At 44.5% G+C, this 21,204-nt stretch overlaps 1 protein-coding gene across 1 annotated transcript in view; it reads right to left on the reverse strand.

Moving 5' to 3' along the window:
* LOC147257770 (voltage-dependent T-type calcium channel subunit alpha-1H-like) overlaps positions 1–18,772 on the reverse strand; it is a 53,223-nt gene extending 34,451 nt beyond the window's left edge. Inside the window, exons 1-6 of the mRNA XM_086211934.1 lie at positions 18,462–18,772; positions 16,328–16,595; positions 5,500–5,591; positions 4,886–5,019; positions 4,341–4,438; positions 990–1,149 (exon numbers count right to left, since the gene is read on the reverse strand). Of these exons, the coding sequence (XP_086068060.1) occupies positions 990–1,149; positions 4,341–4,438; positions 4,886–5,019; positions 5,500–5,591; positions 16,328–16,571 (728 nt within the window). The 5' untranslated portion in view covers positions 16,572–16,595; positions 18,462–18,772. The remainder of the gene's footprint in view (positions 1–989; positions 1,150–4,340; positions 4,439–4,885; positions 5,020–5,499; positions 5,592–16,327; positions 16,596–18,461) is intronic.
* Positions 18,773–21,204: the final 2,432 nt, after the last annotated feature.

Consider the following 21,204-nt stretch of genomic DNA (forward strand, 5'->3'; position numbering starts at 1 on the left):
CCACTGCTGGGAAACTGAGTCTCTGCAGGGGAGCACAAATGATTTTACCACCAAAACAGTCTGATTTTGGACCCCCAACTTGACCCTTAAACATAGAATTAACTATCATTAACCTCAGGATGACATAACCATAACCAACAACAAGAAACAACTATGCGCTAATACTAAATGTGTCTTGACAGCTCAGTATTAAAGGCCCCACCACAGGTTCAGGGGTTTCATCCCTCACAGAGACATTTTTAATGCCCCCCTAGCGGCACTTCACCTTCATCCACGTGTTCTTTTCACCGTAAGTGAGACAAAACGTGACTAGCAGCTCCATCACAAGCTCTGTGGTGACTCTGGGTTGAAAATTGATTATATTTAGTTACATAAATGACATTAATTACTTGCATCTGTCGACTCAACAAACAGCACAACGGCACAAAAGCTGTTAACCCCCCCCCCAAATCCGTAACTAAAACCACCGCAGCCCCGTCAGCGATTATTATCCAAGAGGGATGTTTGAGCAGATGTGAGGTCAGGAGGTGAGATTTGATTTTATCTGATGTTATGTGATATTATGTGACCGTGTTTATGAACACAGGAGAGGGAAGAGAATAAGAGAGTGATGGTGTAAACGCATCGGTCAGACAGCACGACAAGAGGAATCATGCGGGACAGAGCAGGAGTGACAGTGAAACTCTGCGTTTGTGCTGAAGCAAGCCTCTGAGAGAGAGAGAGAGAGAGAGAGAGAGAGAGAGAGAGAGAGAGAGAGACCTCGCTATCCACATTCACCTCCTCACTTCCTTCATTTGAGATGCTGAAGACACACATTTACAGAGCTTGTTTGACAGCAAACATAATCCGACTATCGATGATATTGATCGCCCCTTTAAAATGATCACCGGGCGAGGCAAGCCAATCAGCTGTGAGCAAACTTCTGACACGGTTTAATGAGGCCCGCGCAACCCTTGTTGTGACATCTGCCGGTTACTATAGTGACTCACATCTTGACATCCTCTCCCATGAAACAGCGGTTCCTCAGCAGCCCCGCCCACAGCTGCACGCCAACGATGCCGAAGATGAAGAAGACAAAGAAGCACAGCGCTAGCACATTACCCAACATGGGGAGCGTGTCCAGGAGGAGGGTCACCAGGATACGCATACCTACCAACACATACAAACACACACACAAACTATAAACATCCCTGTAGACACGTCAAGCTGCAAGAGCTCCACACGCACTTGAGGTAAACCTCAAAGGAACATGACATCAAACTTTTGGGAAATACAGAAAAGAGATGCCCCCCTCCATAGATGCAGTGGGGTGCTGAGACCAGCTAGTTAGCTTAGCACAATGAAAAGTAGTGGGTGGGCATGTTAGCATACCTCTGTCGAAAGTCATATACATCAATACACTTTTCTTTGTCTGCTTTAATAGACACAGACTCAGTCATAACTGTTCCTGAATGGGCGCAGGGGTTTTGAGGCAGCAGCTCAAAACTTAAATGTTTGTTGATGACTAGAATTACTGCGACTTGTCAGGTCCGACTTGCCACTAGAGGACAAGAGTGATTGCTTCTGATCTTGGTCCTGATCTCCTCAACCTCATATTTGATAACTTTTGTCAGAGGTACGCTAACACTTATCACCAACTACTATTCGTTATGTGAAGCTATCTAGCGGTCATCAGCCACTTTAGGTCCATAATGCAGGTGCAGAAGAGAGAGCAGTATTTATCTTCTTGCCTGGCTCCGGAAAGGACGGCCCTTAGAATATTTTTTAAAAGGTTGGTGTGCTCCTTTGACTTAAGAAAAACAGTAGTCAAGGAAAGTGCTGGCAAGACAGGAGGGACCTCTTAATATATTCTGCACAAAAGTGGAACAGTGCAATTAATTTAATGGCAAATAATGAGTTCAAACACTGATAATTGGTCTCCACTCTACTGACGAGGAGAGATACCAAATTTCTTCTCCTCTAGACGTGTGGCTACTTCAAATACACTTTTTTTTTTTTACAAGAACCCAGTCGGAGATGTGCCAAGGTCATAGAATGTGGTAAAACTTGGCAGTTTCAGTTTGTGCGCCGAGGCGTAAGGAACAACATGAGCATCGTAATGATTTCCATGACTTCATTGACCGTGTCCTGATTTGCATACACATGTCCATCAAAAGGAAAGCTGCAGCTGTTAATGTGCAGCTCGGGAAGTCCAGGAAATGAAGTGGCATTTACAGTGCAGTCAGGACTCAGACACATTTGTCATCGTTTTAGCTGTGACTAATAAGGTTGCTGGCTTTCAGCTGAGGGTGGTTCACCATCTGACGAATAGTGCAGGAATTACAGTCCTCTCACACGGGTTACACCAATTATAGGGGGCACACAGTAAGCGCTAAAATAAATCTTGCACAGTCATCATATTCAGTATTTGGCTAGAAATCATATCCTGAATTTAGTGTGCATTCTTTTGAACTTTTTTTTTTTTTAATTAATTGGATTTTCTAAAGGAAAATATCAACAATTCCATGTTAGAGTATTTGCAGAACTGCTCCAGGACCCACATGCAGGTATTTCACAGCAGTCCCCCAACCCTCAGCCCAGTCAATAGGCCCTCCTCACAGCAGACTTGTTAAAGCAGAAAAAGCACAGGTGTAAACACGGACAGAAATGATGGATCCATTCCATTACCAAGAAGCCATTTCAGTGAGTGAGCGTATACAATACCAGCACCCTGAGTGGGACTCACCTAAAATGAATGCAGCCATTATTAACGATGCAAATTCCACCTGTGCTTTTTATGCTTTACAAACTCAGAATGTCTGTTGTGAAAAGGGCCTGTGATTAAGTGGTAGTTTCTCATTGATATGAGAGATCAGATCCAAAATTGAGACGGAGATTCATCCCACAGCCGCTCCATCATTTTCACCTACCCAGCCAATATTAAGGGCCTCCTCGCACTCGGCCATCCAAACCACACCCAAGTACATTTGTTCTGCCCCCTCCCCCCCCCCAAACAAAAAAAACAATTCATTTGACAAGTGTGAGAGCTCAGTTTTGTGCCCATGCCGAGTTTGTTTTCTTGGCTCTGGCACCTTTTTGCACAGTAGCGCAAGATCATGGACACAGAACATAGAACTGAAGGTGATGTAGCGGCTCGATATATCAAAGGGATCAATACCAGTGCCACAACACAATCGACAAAATGATGGGTCTTAAACCAAGTAGCTAGACATCCAATCTAAGAAAACCATCTGCTCCATCCGATACTCTGAAGGACGGGTGACCTCACTGAGCAGTGAGTAACATTAGCCTATGCTAGCCTGTATTGACAGCAATGCTGCAGGGGTGCAAACATGTCACCTTTTGGTAGAGTGTGTGTTACAGTGTTTACAGCTCAGTAATGACAAGCGTGCTCCACAGCCAGGTCAGACCTGGAGCTGTGAGAGCAGAGGCCAGCAGGAGTGTGTGGAGGAGGGACAATGGAGTGGAAGAGAACCAGGCCACACGGGAGAAACAGAACTGGCGGGGGGTTTTGTATGCTTTCAAAATGTCCAGTGTACTTTTCCAAAAAGTTGGCTGGGGAACAGGTTTTCCCTTCACACTCTCAAACACAATGTGGTGCAGTCGGTATTCTTAGGAGTTCAGTCACTCCCGTGCAATTATATCTTCTTATTGCTCTGGAAAAAGGCATCTATGTCATCCACATTTTTCTTTTTTGGTCATCTGAAGGTGCCTCACTGTGGCATGAAGTTTCACCTCCCTGTTTCAAAATACTGCTCGCCACTGACTGCTGGCGGAACAAAGGTATCATATGTATTTTTGAATTTTAATCAAATATATTTCCATCCATCCATCCATCCATTTTCTATACCACTTATCTGTTAAGGGTTGCGGGGGGGGGGGGGGGGGGGGGGCTGGAGCCTATCCCAGCTGACATTGGGCCAGAGGTGGGGTTCACCCTGGATGGGTCGCCAGTCCGTCGCAGGGCCATTAGGACCAATTAGGGGCTCAGTATCTTGCCCATGGATACTTGGACATGGTCGCTGGGGGAAGTGAGGATCGAACCAGCAACCCTTTGGTTGCGAGACGGCCACTCTACCTGTGCCACCCCCTCAAATATGTTTACTCCAATATGTTTACTCCACTTTGATGGATTTGATGTGCAACTATTTAAAGTGTCTTGGTGCTTATCTCTGGGAAGGAGAGCACTACAACATTTTGGAAATGAACCACATTTTAAAACAATTCCAGGCTACAGTCAGCATTTTAAATCTGTATTTTGTGTAAAATCAAATGGAAGATGGTTAGAAACTGTCAACAAACTTTCTTATATTCTTGGAGGAAAAAGGAGAAAAACTCACTGGGAACTCTGTTGATGGCTCTTAGCGGCCGGAGGACCCGCACAGTCCGAATAGCTGATAGGCTGACATTGTGTCCGTCAAGCGAGTACTCCAGCATTCTGCAGAAAGGGAAAGCCACTGCTGTGTCACTGGCATCCGGATCAGCCTGACCTTGGCGAGCCCTGTGGGTCTACGGGGAGTCGAACAGTGCACTGTCTCTGGGATACATAGCCTTTTAACTACCAATCACAGAGGTCTCTGTCTCTCAGGACTGACTGATGCGATTGTCATTCTGCAAAGCTGTCTCACACACACACACACACACACACGCATGCACGCACGCGCACACACACACACACACTTCCACTGGTTCGTCTGAGCACGAGCACACACACACTTGACATTTAACTGGCATTAAACAAGTGTCTAAGCTTTACACAAAACACACACATGCACACACACTTTTGGCTGATATTTAATGTCAGATTCGCGTGTGACCAAGTCCGTGTGCGTGCACGCACGTGTGTGTGTGTGTGTGCAAGTGAGTGCACCTGTCAAATACTCACCCCACTATAACAATGAAGAAGTCCAATCTGTTCCATGTGTCACCAAGGTAACCACTCTGACCTATGACCCCAAGAGCCACCATCTTCACCAGCATTTCCCCAGCAAAAAAGACAAAGATCCCATCATCCAGTGCCTGTGCACACACGCACACGCACACACACACGCACACGCACACACACACACGCACATGCACACACACACACACACACACACACACACACACACACACACACACACACACACACACACAACCAGAGGATTAGTGTAAACTGATTAAGAGGAAAAAAAATTAAAGCCAAAACTTTTCAGACCCTTGATAATAAAGTCCAACAGCTGAACATAATTAGTCATTTCACATTGTGAGAGTGTGTGTGTGTGTGCGTGTGTGTGTGTGTGTGTGTGTGTGTGTGTGTGTGTGTGTGTGTGTGTGCGCGCGCATGTGTATGTGTGAGGGGATTCCTTTTGTTGCGGGGACTCACATTATTTTTCAGGACAAGCAGCAAGTTTTCATTTAACATGCATGTGTCCATGCGTCGGCGTGTGTGTGTGTGTGTGTGTGTGTGTGTGTGTGTGTGTGTGTGTGTGTGTGTGTGTGTGTGTGTGCATGCTTTACCTGCAGGAGGAAGGGGGTGTCGTCACAGGGCTGGAACATCCCCAGAGTTACACAGTTCAGCAGGATGGCCAAAATGCTCACGCGCTCAAACCATGTGACAGGAAGTTAAGGATCATCAGACTTGGGAGTTTGAACATTGATTGCAACAACAATATTGAACATAAACACTTTTTTTTTTTTTTTACCCTCATGCCATTAGAAAACTTCTTAACATAGGTGGGTGATGTGTTAGTATAAATATTTTACAAATAAAACTATAACAGATGAATGACAGATGAAGTGACATTCATACCAAGAAACAGCTAATGAGGATGGCTTGAATACATGAACTTTTGGCCCCTGCATGACGTCTTGGCGGGTCAAGAAATCAGAAAATGCCCATCTCACACATCCTACTTGACACGACTGCAGACCGAAGACGAACAACAGCGAATTATACAAAATGTCTTGAGTTCAAAAAAGACACACACAGTTCACGCACACATGAAGGCTAAAAACTTCCTCTTTAATTCATCATTGTAAAATGAAAAGGCTCACAAGCAGCGGAATGAACAATGCGCTTCATCAGGTTCATTTCAAACAATGTAATGTCCAGGAGTACGAATAAGCTCTTTCTGTGCTCTATCTAATCAGCACTGTGCACAGGCTGCTTTGATTAGGCTAATCAGCAGGGTGGTGCACCTACTAAATACTTTGGAGGTGCACAAGCTCCCAGGTATGATAGCACTTCGTCGCAAGTGGTCATGTGGGCTTTACCATTACCGTTCACTAGAGAGATGGGAGCCATCGCTCTGCTGCCTCTCAAGTGCATCAAGTCACACAAGGATTCACATTTTCTATATCCAACCATATGCAAGTTCTAATGCTTGGCTCTCATTCATGGTTGTGCTCAAAGTGTTTGTGGATTACTGAGCATACGACTGGATGAACAAGAAGTGGATGACACCAGACGATGCACTAGAGAGTTTGCAAATCGCACATTTTTGGTTTGCTGTTGTTAGCACCCAGTCGCCATCAGCTTCAAGCTAAATAAACGCGCATGCGCTTTCTGGACTGTGGAGTCACACTGAGGTAAAGCAGCTCGGAACTAATTTTTTGTGTGTGCTCAGGACATCTATTTGCGAGTATTTGAAGTGTTAAAACACCTTTTTTTGGGTCAAGTATTGCTTTAAGGTATCTGAACCAGCAGATAATTAAGTACTGACTCAATAAAACATTCCTATCAGTCAGGTCTACATTAAATCTCTGCTGACGTTGGTTCGCTTTTGTATCTAAAACATCTGTGTTTGCATGCTGTGGCTCTGTAACTCTCAGAGGGATGAACTCTACTCTTGGTTTGGTGTTTGGTCCTTCATGGTGGAGGGAAAGGTCCAAAACAGTCTGGTTTAACAGCTTCAAGGGCTGTAACAAAGAATTCACATCATTTTCATATTCATCAAACTGTTCAGTGAACCCTTCTGCCCTCTATGCATTCATTGAGTGTCTCCACTCATTTATTCAGCTTTCTCTTAAGATTTTTCACCCTCCAGTATCCAACCAGTGGCAACCGTGAGGAAACTGACATTAAGGGACAAACCATCACGCAATGGACAAATCTCTCTGAGCATATGCATTAATTTTGTGCCTCACAGCTTGTAAAATGAAATTTGTCGGCACAGAGTGGAATGTACTCATATTTTAAAAAAGCAACTTTGATGAGAGTAGCAACTTGCGATAATAAGCTTAAATGTATCAAGCTTGATTTACAGGCACAACTTCTGACGCGGCAGTTTGACATGTTTAATATTCATAACTACAAAAGCCAGACAGCCTCCATGAAAGAGATGCTAAGTCATTTGAAGTCAGTCTAAGTGTAAACTTACATATGGTTCGTGTGTGTCTGTGTGTGTGTGTTTGTGTGCGTGCATCTTTGCTTACGAGCTGTCAAACTAACAGACAGAGGAACTCCGAAGTGAAAGGCAGAGAGTTTTAAAAGGAAAAATACTCTGAAGAAAGACCTAAAAGAAAAGACTGTGTTGCTTCATACAAAACACACGCAAGCACACGCAAGCACACACATACATTTGAGGGCAATTGTGAAAACTGCTGAATGGGTAGCAGGAATGTATTCAAGAGCCAAGGACGCATACATAACAAAGCCTGGAACGTGCACATGGACACATGCACATAGACAGATGTGCACACACACACACACACACACACACACACACACACACACACACACACACACACACACACAGTCACACACACCATCCCCTTTGCGGACACTTTGCTCTCGAGAGGGCGGAAAAATTAATGAGAGTACAATCCCTTATCACCCTTGAGACACAGAGAGAGAGAGAGAGAGAGAGAGAGAGAGAGAGAGAGAGAGAGAGAGAGAGGGTAATCCAGTGTCCTCCCTTTGCTCTGGTTGCCATGGGAACCCCCATCTCACCGTGGGAACTGACTTTTGAGTTTCACAATCCACTTGCATTCTGTCTGGACTGGAACACAACACAATTCACACACTCGTAGAAAATTATGTCCTTCAGCACAACTCCTGCTGAGCTCTTTCATTTACTCAGTGCTGAGGAGGGTCCTTTTAATCCGCCGCTATCTGTATAAATTACAGCATCTTAAAGAATCCTGTGTGTCCATAACTCACAAGCACGCACGCATAGTGAAAGCAGGGACAGGGTCGGGGTCAAGGTGTGAGGGATCAACGAGATGGGAGCTTTTCCGCTACTGGCCCATCATTCAAAATCAGCAATGAAACACAGAGGGAATATCCTCTCTTCTGTTTCTCCATTGCTTTTTTTTATCTCCTCTCACACTCAACCTTTCCCTCTATCATCTTTCATTTTCCTCTACAGCATTTTCCTCTCTCTTGGCCCAATTATTTTTCTCGCCGCTCTGCTCCTCCTGCTCTCTGGCTCTCTCCTTCTTCCTTTATATAGTTCGGTATAATTTCCCATCTTCATTCCATATCAATTCCCGCATATCTCCTTAGCGTCTCTCATCCACCCCTCTGCACGTAGCCTTTCTTCTCTCTGCTCGCTGCTTTTGCTTGGCGCCCTCCCCGTCTGTTTCTACCATCTCTACGTATGACTGCCCTGGGGTAGAACTCTCTGTCAGAAACCTGAGTCTCAGCCAACAGATAAACTACAACTACACTTAATAATTAACATCGCAGGAGAGCTGGAGAGGCCTGCAGGGTGCAAGATAGAGGTATAGATACAGTAACAGAGAGGTGGAAGGAGAAAAAAAGGTGACGAAACAAGTGCAATTACAGAGGAGGCGGAGAAAAATGGCATGATGCCGAACAAAAAGAGCAGCGCTGAGCAGCGAGATGAAAGAGGTTAAAACCCTGATGAGATGAGTCTTTAAGTGTAATCAACTGCAAATATTACATGGCCTCCAAGCTTTGTCTTCTCCCTCTAATCGCCTCATCCTCTCAGCTTCTCCCTCGCTCTCCAAGAACCTCCTCCATTCTCATCCTCGCCGCCCCCCCCCCCCCACCTTTCTCTCCTCCAGTGCCAACACAGGTAATAAAGGTCAGTTAGACATTGCAAATCAAATCAGATCACATCATCCTGATCTTTCTGGCATCAGACTCCACCCTTGGCTGGGGTACACATGCTAAGGTCAGCATGCGGTAACATTTTCACATGAAACCTTCATTAAGTTAAAAGCATCATCCGTATGGACACACAGGCCATCTGGACACATATAGGACATGGCCAGATTTTCTCATTTCTTCATGAAAAAGGGTCACAATATTGTTAATAGCTTTAATTATCAGATAGCATTACAAGAACGAGTTTTTGGCCCACATTGGTGCTGCACAAAAGTCTCAGGTATCTCCTCTAGTTTGGGTTTTACCTGTCACTTGACCATTTGATCGCTTACATTTTGGGGAAGTTCTGCAGAGACCAAAAAAAAAACAACAACCCCAGAATCAATCTATAAAACTTATATGGATTGCAGATTTGACGTCTTGATCCTTTTATTTAAGTGGACTTGTTATGATCATTCCCTCCTCTATAGTTGTACCCAGGGATTCTACTAGAGCAGTTCTGCGTGTTTCATAGTTCTTATTAATCCTTCTATATTTCATATTAGGGCTGTCACTTTTTATTTCAAAGTTTGAATGTTCAAATGTGGGGTGAAAAGTTTACACTTGAGTTTTAATAACCTGTTTGAAATGCTGTCTCAGTAAACTCATCGGTCCAATCGAATCAGTTCACCTTGTCATCCAGCAGAGGGCACTCTAAAACTTCCTTTGACAAGCTGCTTGGCTTTTGAGCGGTCAGTAAACCAAGTTTAAGTTGATGTCGTGCTGTTTTCTCGCAGACATCGAGCGCAAAGCTAGCTGAGCCACTCCAAGAGGCTAAACAAGACCGCAGAGTTTGTTACAGGCACAAAACATCAGCAGCATCAGAATAACAATGAAAACAGGAAACGTGTAGCTAGCAGCGTTGACATTTAAGTCATGCTTCAGTGGTAATGTTCATTCACCACGGAACATTATTTTCTCCAACAACCCAAAATCCAATGTAAAAATCTAACCGGGCTTTAGCAAAAGAAACCTTGCTAACATCAGTGTCGTGTCTGCAGCGCTCTGTTTCAGTCTGTATGCCACAGCTAGCAAAGTGGCAAACAAAGGCTGGTCTGACTTGGTAAATGGCAGATTACTCCTCAATGACAACAACGGAAGCACCACAGACAAGCAGAGCATCCCCATTGGACTGCATATTAGTGGGCTCAGCCTCAGCGGGCCCCCTGCCAGAGCTCATAAACAGCCATCGACAGTAAGATAGCAAGATTTATATGTAAGGGTAAGTATGACACCACACAGGAACACCAAAGGACAAAATATTCACTCTTACATCACCACCACACCTCTGCTCATCCTCTGCTGTTTTAGCTCCTGTCTCTTTAAGACTCCCCTGTCATGACACCTGCCATGACTCCAGTTTTCCTCCTCTTGTCTCCTCTGTTTTCCCTTATATCTCCTCCACCCTGTTGTCTGGTATATTCTCTCATTGGTCTGTGTGTGGTGTGGGGGCAGCTTCCTGGCTCATCTCCTCACCTGAAGTGAATCGACTCTGCAGTATTTATCCTCAAGTTCAACCTCCACTCTTTGCCAGATTGTCAGCTCAGTGGTAGTACACATTCAAAGCCGCTCTGCTCAGACTTCTGACAGAGGAATTTCTCGCCAACACTTCCCTTGCCAGTGCCTGCCGTTCTGCCAGTTCATGCCTCTGAAGCTCAGTGCCCAGCTCAGTCCGCCTGCCTCGGCCGAAACCCCATACCTCCACGACCGACCGCCCATCTCCATTCATTCCCTCCTGCATCATCTTGTGGAAATCTTGCCACCAAAACTTTGAAATGCGATGGAACCCCGAAACCAGTAGCCCGTGTCTGCATCTGAGCCCAAACACAACCAGCAATATCACACCCCTCCCTCAAAGCCCGCTACTTTCTGACTGGCCAGCTTCAGGAGGCCTGCCAAGGAGCAGTGTCACAACATTTCAGGCCCAACAACTCTGGATCCCTATTAAAGACCTCTTAACCTAAATTTGGCAGATTTCTCATCAAAATGCTAAATATACAATGGATGTCTTTAGTTCATAATGCCAATTAAACTATGTTTCTTATATACATTTGATATTTGCAGTTCAAGGAAAATCCCAAGAGTCTGATAAGTCATTTTTAAGACTTATTCATGTACAAACTGTTTAACCTTTTAACATATTTTGCAGCTTTAGATAATTTGAATAAAATGTGAACCATTCCTGATATCTTTATGTTCTCCTGTTTCATATCAGAATTAAACATAAAGTAATGGCTTACTAAATGTATATCAGGTCAATTTCCCAGGGCCCTGAAAACTGCAGTAATCAAACCTCTCGTAACTACAGACCCATATCTAACCTTGCGTTTTTGTCAAAGATCATTGAGAGAGTTGTCTATCAACAAATTCATTCTTTCTTGACCCAAAACAATCTCTTCAATGCTTTCCAGTCAGGTTTTCGACCACACCACAGCACTGAAACTGCACTTATTAAGGTGTTAAATGACATGATGCATCTAAAATATCAGTATTGGTACTACTTGACCTCAGTGCCGCATTCGACACAGTCGATCACAACCTGTTGCTCGACAGACTGGAGAGGTGGTTTGGACTTTCTGGTGCAGTGCTAAATTGGCTCAGATCTTACTTAGAAGATCGTGACTTCTTTGTCTCGCTTGGGAAATGTGAATCTGCGTGAACAAAGATGACATGTGGGGTCCCGCAAGGCTCTATTCTTGGGCCACTTTTGTTCAACATTTATAAGCTCCCACTGGCCCAGGTCATAGAGCACCATAACATCTCTTACCACTCATATGCTGATGACACACAACTTTATATTACAGTGTCGCCATGCGATTACAGTCCACTGCATTCACTGAGTGACTGTATCCTACAGGTCAGTCAGTGAATGGGCCAGAATTTTCTCCAGCTCAATGCAGAAAAGACAGACATCATTGGGTTTGGTCCCAAAAACGCAAGGCTTGAGGTCAGCAGCCAACTTGACTCAATGACGCTACAAACCACCGACCAAGCTAGAAACCTTGGTGTTGTTATGGACTCAGACCTGAATTTTAAGAGCCACATAAAAACTATCACTAAATCAGCCTATTATCATCTCAAAAACATTGCACAAATTAAAGGATTTCTCTCTAAACAAGACATGGAAAAACTAGTCGATGCATTTATTCTTAGTAGGCTAGATTATTGTAATGGTGTCTTTACAGGTCTCAGTAAAAAATCAATCAAGCACCTGCAGCTCATCCAGAATGCTGCCACCAGAGTCCTGACCAACAGTAAGAAAATGGACCACATTACACCTGTCCTTAAATCACTGCTCTGGCTCCCTGTGTGTCAAAGGATTGAGTTCAAAATCCTGTTACTGGTCTATAAGTCACTGAATGGGCTTGGGCCTAAATACATGTCAGAGCTGCTGACTGGGTATCAGGGACAGGTCTACTCAGCGTCCCCAGGGTCAGAACCAAGCAGGGTGAAGCTGCTTTCGGCTTCTGTGGTCCACACCTGTGGAACAAACTCCCTGAAACTCTGAGGGGGGCACAAACTGTCAGCTCATTTAAATCAGGGCTGAAAACACTGCTGTTTAATGCAGCCTTCTTATAGTGTATTGATTTGGGATTGATCTGGTATGGATGGATTGATTTAATATTGATTTGTCTGCTGTCAAATTGATCTTAAACTGTTTAATTGATTTTAAATGATTTTTGAATGTTTTAATTCATGTTTTCGATTTTAAACTGATTCTAACTTTCAATTTCTCTTTCCCTCTGTAAAGCACTATGAATTGCCCTGTGTATGAATGGTGCTATACAAATAAATTTGCCTTGCCTTGCCTATTTTGCAAACTAGATTAAAAGTGCTATCAAGAGTTCAGTTACAAATGTTGATAACCAATTAATATGGATCTTGCTAATGAATTGAGAGTTGGCAGCAGCAAAAAGAAGAAAAATTGCAAAAATTTGTCATAAATACACAGCAAAATTCTTTAAATAATAGACTGGCTTTAACAATTTCCACATGAAAATATCCCCTTCAAACGCTCTTTTAATGCAAGTGATGGAGAGAGAAACTAACAGTCCTCATTTAAGGGAAACATTGGCCCAGACAGCATAAATAAAAGTTGGAAAGGTACTGCAGATACGTATATTCGCAATATTTTCTAAATCAAAAAAGACTCTTCATATCAATAATTTCTCTGCATGTGCAGACAACATATGCAGTATGTGAGGGTGGAGGGTGGTTTCAACATGTTTTCCCAAAAATGCAGCATGATACATCATAAAACATCACTATTTAAAAAGCTCTTGTGGCAGAGCTGGAAATATTATAACAAAATGTATATGATGTTGATATGATAATGTGGTTTTACCATGAGATTTCCGAGTCAAATCCAATGAATATCTTTGCAAAGTTGTCTTTTCAGTCCAGAATTATTTATTTGTGTTTTCCCAAAGTTCCATTCTCAGCTGCAGCGGAGGAACAGGAACACAAAAGTGAATTTTGTACTAGAAAGATATATAACTTTTAAAGATGCTGCTTCTGATTCTGCAAAACACACATCAGAACAAAATCTTGTGGATTTTGTCCCCCGTCACTTGCACTGGTAGAGCCTGTGAGGAGTGCTTCACTAGAACGTAGTACCCTTCTTAAAAAGGTTGTGGTTTCAATGGGAATCTGTAAGTGTGAGTGAATGGATATTAATGAGCAACCTGCTCATGCTCTTTGCTGCTTGGCCTCACATTTCCACTTTGAAATCCACACACAGACTTGATTAAACATAACCTAGTTAAGCTTGAAGTCTGTCGTGAACAGTGTGTGCCCTGCCAGAGTGAGAGAGAGAGAGAGAGAGAGAGGGAGGGATAGTGTGAGTGTGTGTGTGTGTGTGTGTGTGTGTGTGCGTGTGTGCGTGTGTGCGTGTGTGTGTGTGTGTGTGTGTGTGAGGAGAGGGTGGCCGAAGTTAAGTTACTGTCAATTAATCCCGTCCTCAGGCTCCACCTCTGAGGAGTGACAGAGATGGTAACCACGGAAACGCATGCTGGAATCATGTTAATTGGCTAAAGTGTCTGACAGCTCACCCTACTTTGAGTACGACATCCTCCAATCCATTGCTGCCTCTTTATCACCCCCAATACACTCATCCATACACCTCAGCCCAATTTGAAACAGATAAATAAGAGGGCATGAGTTTGATGCAGAGAAGAGAGGGATGAAAGAGAGGGGAGGAAGTAAGCCAGGCAGAGAAAGGTAGTTGTAGGAGCGACAGAATCAGCTTTTCTTGTCTTTAAACAAAGGGAAACACTCTGAATGTTTCATGCACTGCTGAATAAATTATGCCGTGTGTGTGTGTGTGTGTGTGTGTGTGTGTACCACGTGTGTTTCTGTGTGTCATATGTTACATTAAAGGATGACGGAAACATGGAAAGCTCAGCACTTCACAAAGTAGTCACCTTGTTTCCCATTTACAGCCTTACAACCCCCCAACACACACACACGCACACACACACGCACGCACCCCTCAAAAGAAAGAGGAAATAATAGAAATCAGTGTAGCTTGGAGAGAATATGAGAGAGTGTTATATAATAGGAAAAGCCTATCTTGTTTTTGTTCCAAATAAATTTGTCGGATGTGCTGTTGGGTGGAGAGACGTTCTATATCTTGTAAACATGGTACAAAGGAGGACGACTGTGTTTCATACAGGGAGGAAATGGAAGGAAGGGGATAGGAAATTAATTTGTAATATGTACCGAGTGCAGAAAAACAGGGAGGAGGGAGGGGTCATCTCAGGAAAAAAAAGGACTTGGAGCTCTCGGGGACTGCTTAGCCCCCCATCAACCCTCCAAGTGCGCTCACATTAGTGTCCCTGTCAACAACGTCCATCCACATTACTCTCCCTGCAGATCACTCATACACAGTTGGAGAGAGGGAGACACACACGCACACACACACACGTATACACACACACACAGTTGGAGAGAGGGAGACACACACGCACACACACACGCATACACACACGCATACACACACATACACTCTAAGTTTCGATGAATATAAGGAATAAATATAAAATGGGATTAGCTGTGTTGAATGCGCATGGAGGCGAAGACAGACAGACATGCAAACACACAAAAACAAACAAATACTGCAAGCGGAAGTAACCAGGCCATCAGGGCAGAGCGATGCTGTTGCCAAGCAACCAGGTGATTCCTCTAAAGAGCCTCTCCGTGGGAGATTCCCTCGTTTTGTGAGGGCATTCACTTGCTTGTGTGTATGTGTGTGTGAATGTGTGTGTGTGTGTGTGTGTGTGTGTGTGTGTGTGTGTGTGTGTGTGTGTGTGTGTGTGTGTGTGTGTGTGTGTTTGTAGCCTGTCACTGACACAGTGAGGGTACAGTGTTCTGCGTCGCGACCATGGTAACAACCCAGCAGGCTATACTAGAGCTTGGCATTTGTAGTTTTTCTTTAGTAGTTTTACTGTACTTTTTCTCTTGGTGTACGTTTTATTTATTCAGCAATTATGTATTTATATTTTATAGAGTACACTGAGTGCTGACGATGGCAAATACCCACACAATGACACACACATGCACCAGCAAAATAGCCGACACACACACCTGCAGTCAAAATGCAGTGGAAAAATATTCAATTTGGAAAGCCTTGACAAAAATCCCTGTGGTGTTGCTGACGTTTATGCATGCTTCTGCGTATTCATAGCTTCTAACACACACGCGTGCACGTGCACACACACACACACAGTCACAGTCACACAGTCACACCTTCACGTTTACAGCAGGAATGGATAGAAGCTGAGACAGAGAGTGAGAGACGGGTGGAGAATGTGAGGCGAGAAGACAGAGGAATGACCAGCTTTGGTGGCTGACACGAGGGTTTTTCTTTTTACAATTTGGAGGCCAGTAACAATGCTAGTGACAGGCGGCTGTAACCCTGGAGATTCATTAGGGCTTGTCACTATGGAAACCTCCAATCAAGAAAAAAATGTTTGCCATTTTTCCCACTGCTAATGGGTCTGAGGAAATACCTGAGGTCCTCCAAACGCAGACACATACATGAGTGACCTTGCTCCCAACTCCCTGGTGTTTAAATGTAAAGTAAACATCTAGGTGCTGTGTGCCGTGCAGGGACAACAGCTCTGAGAAAACACAGAGCTGAAATACAAACACTCTCTCCTGTTATAAGCAGACAACACACAGAAACACACACATGGGTTTGAGGCTTCAGGTGGACTCCTGCTGGTGAAGGATATGGATGGCAAACAACTCGAAGGCACCAGGAGCGTGGCGGACTGGTTTGGGTCAGAGCCAAAAGAACCACTGGCGCTAGAGAGGGATATGGTAGCTCTTCCTCCTCCTCTTCCTCCCCCTCCTGTTCCCTCTCCTCTCCCTCAACTGACACATGCACCTTCTCCCCCTCCTCCTCCTCATCCCCTTCCTCCTGCGTTGGTCCTCTGTGCCGCTCATGCAGGTCTGGCTCCTGGGTGCCCGTCATGGCCGTGCTGTGAACAGCCTGAACCTAAAGAGAAGGCGCAGAGGCACCAGCAGACTGTTCAGGACACCGCAACACAGGGAAGCGTGTGAGTGTGTGTGTGTGTGTGTGTGTGTGTGTGTGTGTGTGTGTGTGTGTGTGTGTGTGTGTGTGTGTGCGCGTGCGCGCTTCCTCAGTGGCACTGCCTCTCCCCAAACAAAAACTGGCACGGCACTATATGATGAAACCCTTCACCCTCAAGCAAAACCAGAGAGCGAATCCCTCTCAGTGGTTCTGGGAAACAAAGAGCAAATTTGAGAGCGAGCCGTCCTGAGCAGGAAACATAAATCTGCATAAATCTAAACAGAGACCTAATAGACGTGAGCAAAGGTGCAAATACAAGCAGTGCAGCCACCAAGAAGCACTTAAAGCCCTTTGTCATTATCCCACAGCCGTGCAACTCTGATGACAACGGGGCATCACTGCTAATTCTTTTAATCCTGACTGGCTTTAAACAATCTGGTCATACAAAGAGAAAGTAGCTTAGAAGGCTATTTCATTATGAAATGATGAAGCTTAGGTATCAAGAGTTCTGATTCTTTCATTTTATAATATATTTGCACTCATATCAGTATATAATTTTCCCCCGGCTACATTTAAAGATGATTCACAGTGAGCTGCAGGAATCCCTCATGTGTACTGACTGGACTCTCTTGGAACATTAGAATATCATGCAGGAAATGTCACATTGAATTAGTTCAAATTAATAGCCCCATCAGGAGGAGGGTAGATTCATAGGCTATACATTTGGTCTCTTTTTTCCCCCATCATATTTTCTGCCTATTGGGCAATATGCAGTAGAGTTTGGCGGGGGGGGGGGGGGGGAATAGATCATGTGACACGGTCCTGCTCTGTCACGAGCACAGCAAAACCTTTTCCACAGCTCATTACTGATTCCTAGACATCCCGATGTTGAATTGAAGTAGAAGGTGGATTATTTTAATGACAAACATGAAGAGGAATCAAGGAAAAATTAAGTCTGGAGCAACCTGAGCTCATGTAGGCACCTACAGGAGAGTTGGCAGGCAAGTTTTGGAGTATAAAAGGAGTGAATGTGTTTGATGGAAATAATGAGATTGAATCTGCCAGTATCCAGCTTCCCTGTGTGTTTTCATGATGGGCATGCAGCCTGGACTATGTGAGCACTCCAGTTTAAGGCTTTTTTGTTGTGATTCAATTGTGGCTGTTGGGCGGGCATCAATTAACCACTGAAAAATGGGGGAGAAAAAAAAGATCCATTCCTGTGCCAGTTATGAACCTGCCGATGAGTCCTGTCACAACGTTTTAGAAACTAACAGCCGATCCATGTGGAGAATAAATCAGCATATCCTGCCCAGCCTCCAGTACGACCAGTGAGACCCTCTCAGCCCATCCTGCGCACCCACCTCGAACGCAGGAGCTGCTCTTGAGACCAATCACAACCATTTAAGACAATGCATGTCATCCCCAGTGAATCATCCTTAACTTTAGGTGTTACATCATTCAGCAACATGCTTACGACATCTGGGAGACTACAAGACACAGAGGGGGGAAGAAATCTTCTTAATTCTACCAACTGTGGAGATATCAAATGTAATATATATAAAAACAGGAACAGCATTTTGTTATGGGATGTGTGAACAGGCAGGCCCGCTGTAAGTCATGACACAAAACAACGAGAGGCACTTTATAGTTGTCTGTGAAATACAAAAGCTTTCATCTTTCTGAGGTTGACACATCGCCATTGAAGACACCTCAGGTCTGGATCTTCTCCATTGTGCCACCGGTGTTCGCCCAGAGCAGTGCCCGGGACAGTAGCGCATATAAAAAGTACATTATCACACAAATGAGAAAAACTTTGCCTGCCGTTCTTACCGGGGAGCAGCGTCCATCCACCAGCGTCTGTCACTCCGGGTCCGCCGTGCGCCCTGAGCTCCCGGAGCCTTGGTGCTCCATCTGAGAGCCGCCCGCTGGTCCTCTGCCTCCTCCACCCCCCCCAGTCGATATCCAAACTCAGTTAGTAGCCAGCCGGGAGGATGATGAAGACATAGAAATGACAGAGGAACGTGGCGCAGAAGTTTTAAATAAAAAGGGAAAGTAAAGTTACTCAGGACCGGGCGCTCCCCCGCGCTCCTGCGTCCCTCTGCCGCTGGACGCGCTCTGCGGTGTCAGGTACCGGAGTTCAGGCGCACCGGGGAGAGCTGCGTCAAGCCAGACGCAGAGGCGCAAACCGGAGACACGCGGATTTTACTTTCAAAATAAGATCGTCTTCTCCCGGAAGCACCACTGCACAGGCTAGCCTCATGAAACTGCAGGATGTTAGTTTTAGGTTAAAACAGCACTTCTGTTCTTCATCTCAACGTCATGCACCGGTGTTATACTGCCGCAGATGTAATCTGGGGGAAGTTGGACCATGAATGCAAAGGTTCTCTCAAGGAGAACCCAGTGTTTTGACAGTTTTGTTGGCAGTTATTTCCTGTAATTCAACCTGAGTTGAATTGACTGTTTTGTTTTTTTTGTAGGGACGAATGTGAAGGAACCAGACGTAAAAATGATATCAGGGATTTCCACAGAATGTCTCGTTTAACCTGGGAGCAGCACCTTTCGTGAGTGCTGCGTACCTGATGCTTGATGAAACAAGATTAATGACATTAATGATGTGTCGCGCCCTGCACTGACAGGTCAGACTGATAGAGAAGCGAAAGAGGTTTTTCTGTCAACCTGAATGATGGAAGGATTAACCAGAAACGATGAGAGGTGATGAGTTTCGGTGAATGACGGTGGAGGGGTGGGGTATGACTCTGAAATCATTTACTTTTATCAACACACATAGTGGAAGAAATTGTCTCTTTAACTTGTTTTTACAGCAACAATTTCCACTTTTCACGCATCAGGTTTTGCAGCTTATGTCTCTTGATGATGACAATTTGATTGGTGTGCAAAATCAACTTTTAGCTGCACCGCATCTGTTTGCTGAAGCCTTCGTTAGCAGATATATCACATCCAGTGAGGCTGCATTATGACCAGACAGGCATGGATTTTCTAGTGGGGTTTTATTATCATCTTCCATGTGCCCGTCTGCTTTCATGAACTTTTGTCTGTTCGTTTCCAGGTTAATGCAGAGCTCAGCAAAAAGTACTGCTTGTGTTTACTCTGGAAACGTGTTGCTGTAGCCTTTAGACGGTGACAGTGAGAGTTTTGAAATAAATCTTCATTTCCCAGCAACCATTTTATTTTGAAAGTTTTGACTGGGTAGTTTCTTAATATTGTATAACTTGACACTAACTGAAAGTGTCAGAGCATGTGACTTCTCCCCTCTCTTCCACCTCGCCCCATCCCAATGTCCCTCTGTCTCGTGCTGGCAGTCATCTCGCCATGCAGCACCCCACGCAGATGTATACAAGAGACACGTGGGACGGATGTATAGGAGAGAAGCTGAAGTGATTCACTAAACTGGAAGGTGCAACAACACAATACCTTGAAATGAGCTTATTTCATGTCAGAATTTGTGGAGCAAGGAATGACAGGACATGGTCATGGTCTGGACATTGGTCCAGAACGTCTCAGCGGTAAATCACAACCTATCAGATCAGTTAAAGTAGCAGTAGTACATGTCAAATACCCCAGTTGATAGTGAAAGGTCAATGTATGTATGTCAAATGTCTACATGAAGACCTCATTAATCAGCAAATGTCAACTTGTGCAGAATGAGTCTCTGACATTATATAACCGGGGTTTATTATTAGTGATGTAGCGTTCTCATGTGTGACAGATTACAGCCATGAATCATCTATAATGTGAGTTTGTTGACTGATGATGTGGATGTTTATCATTTGATGACACACACACATTTGTGTTGGCTGCGCCGGCCCGTGTCATGGCGGCCGCCTCGGGCGCTAAATGTCTTCTGTGCTCTTTTAGGCTTTAGGACATGTTGGTGCTGGTTACCGTACAAACTTTATCAACACATACGGCTCTTTCATCACAGTGACGAGGATACTGCACCTCACGAGCTGTGGAGGTGGACGACATGATGGAATAAACCCGTATAACACGTAAACAATGCGTGATAGAATGCACATCATAGTTCGTGCAGGGCTGTTGGCGGGCCTTGAAGTTGCGTCTGCAAAATGAGTCAAAGATGGACAAAATTATCAGGAACACGAAACAATGAGTCATAGCAGGCAGTTATGGACCAAGCACAGAACTCCAGAACTTACATCAAGGTGCAGATTCTCCCGGTGGAAGATTACGCCACTGGAAGTGGAGGTTAAGCCTGATTTTTACTGTTGTGCTTGCTTTCCTCAATACTCTTGTTTTCAGATTTCATCTTTCAGCGTGCATTTACAGAGCCTTGCAGTTCAACGTGTTTTCTCAGGTTTGACAGCACGTTCTTGAAGGCAGAGATGCAACATAATTAGTTGAAATTGTTTTTCAGTTCTTAAATCTTTAACATTGACTGGAGACATACAGACATGGGTGCTCAGCCTCAGAATTATTGTGATTATCTGCCATCACCATTATCCCCGCTTTGAAAGAGGACGTCTCTCAGGCTTGTCTCACATCTGGACGTACGGTGCTTCACCGAGCTGGAATCTGCTTTTAAATCAAACCTGGC

Source organism: Aulostomus chinensis, chromosome 8 (genome assembly GCF_037954235.1).
Source record: "Aulostomus chinensis isolate RoL2024-O1b breed Wild chromosome 8, RoL_Achi_v1.0, whole genome shotgun sequence".
Lineage (NCBI taxonomy): Eukaryota > Metazoa > Chordata > Actinopteri > Syngnathiformes > Aulostomidae > Aulostomus > Aulostomus chinensis.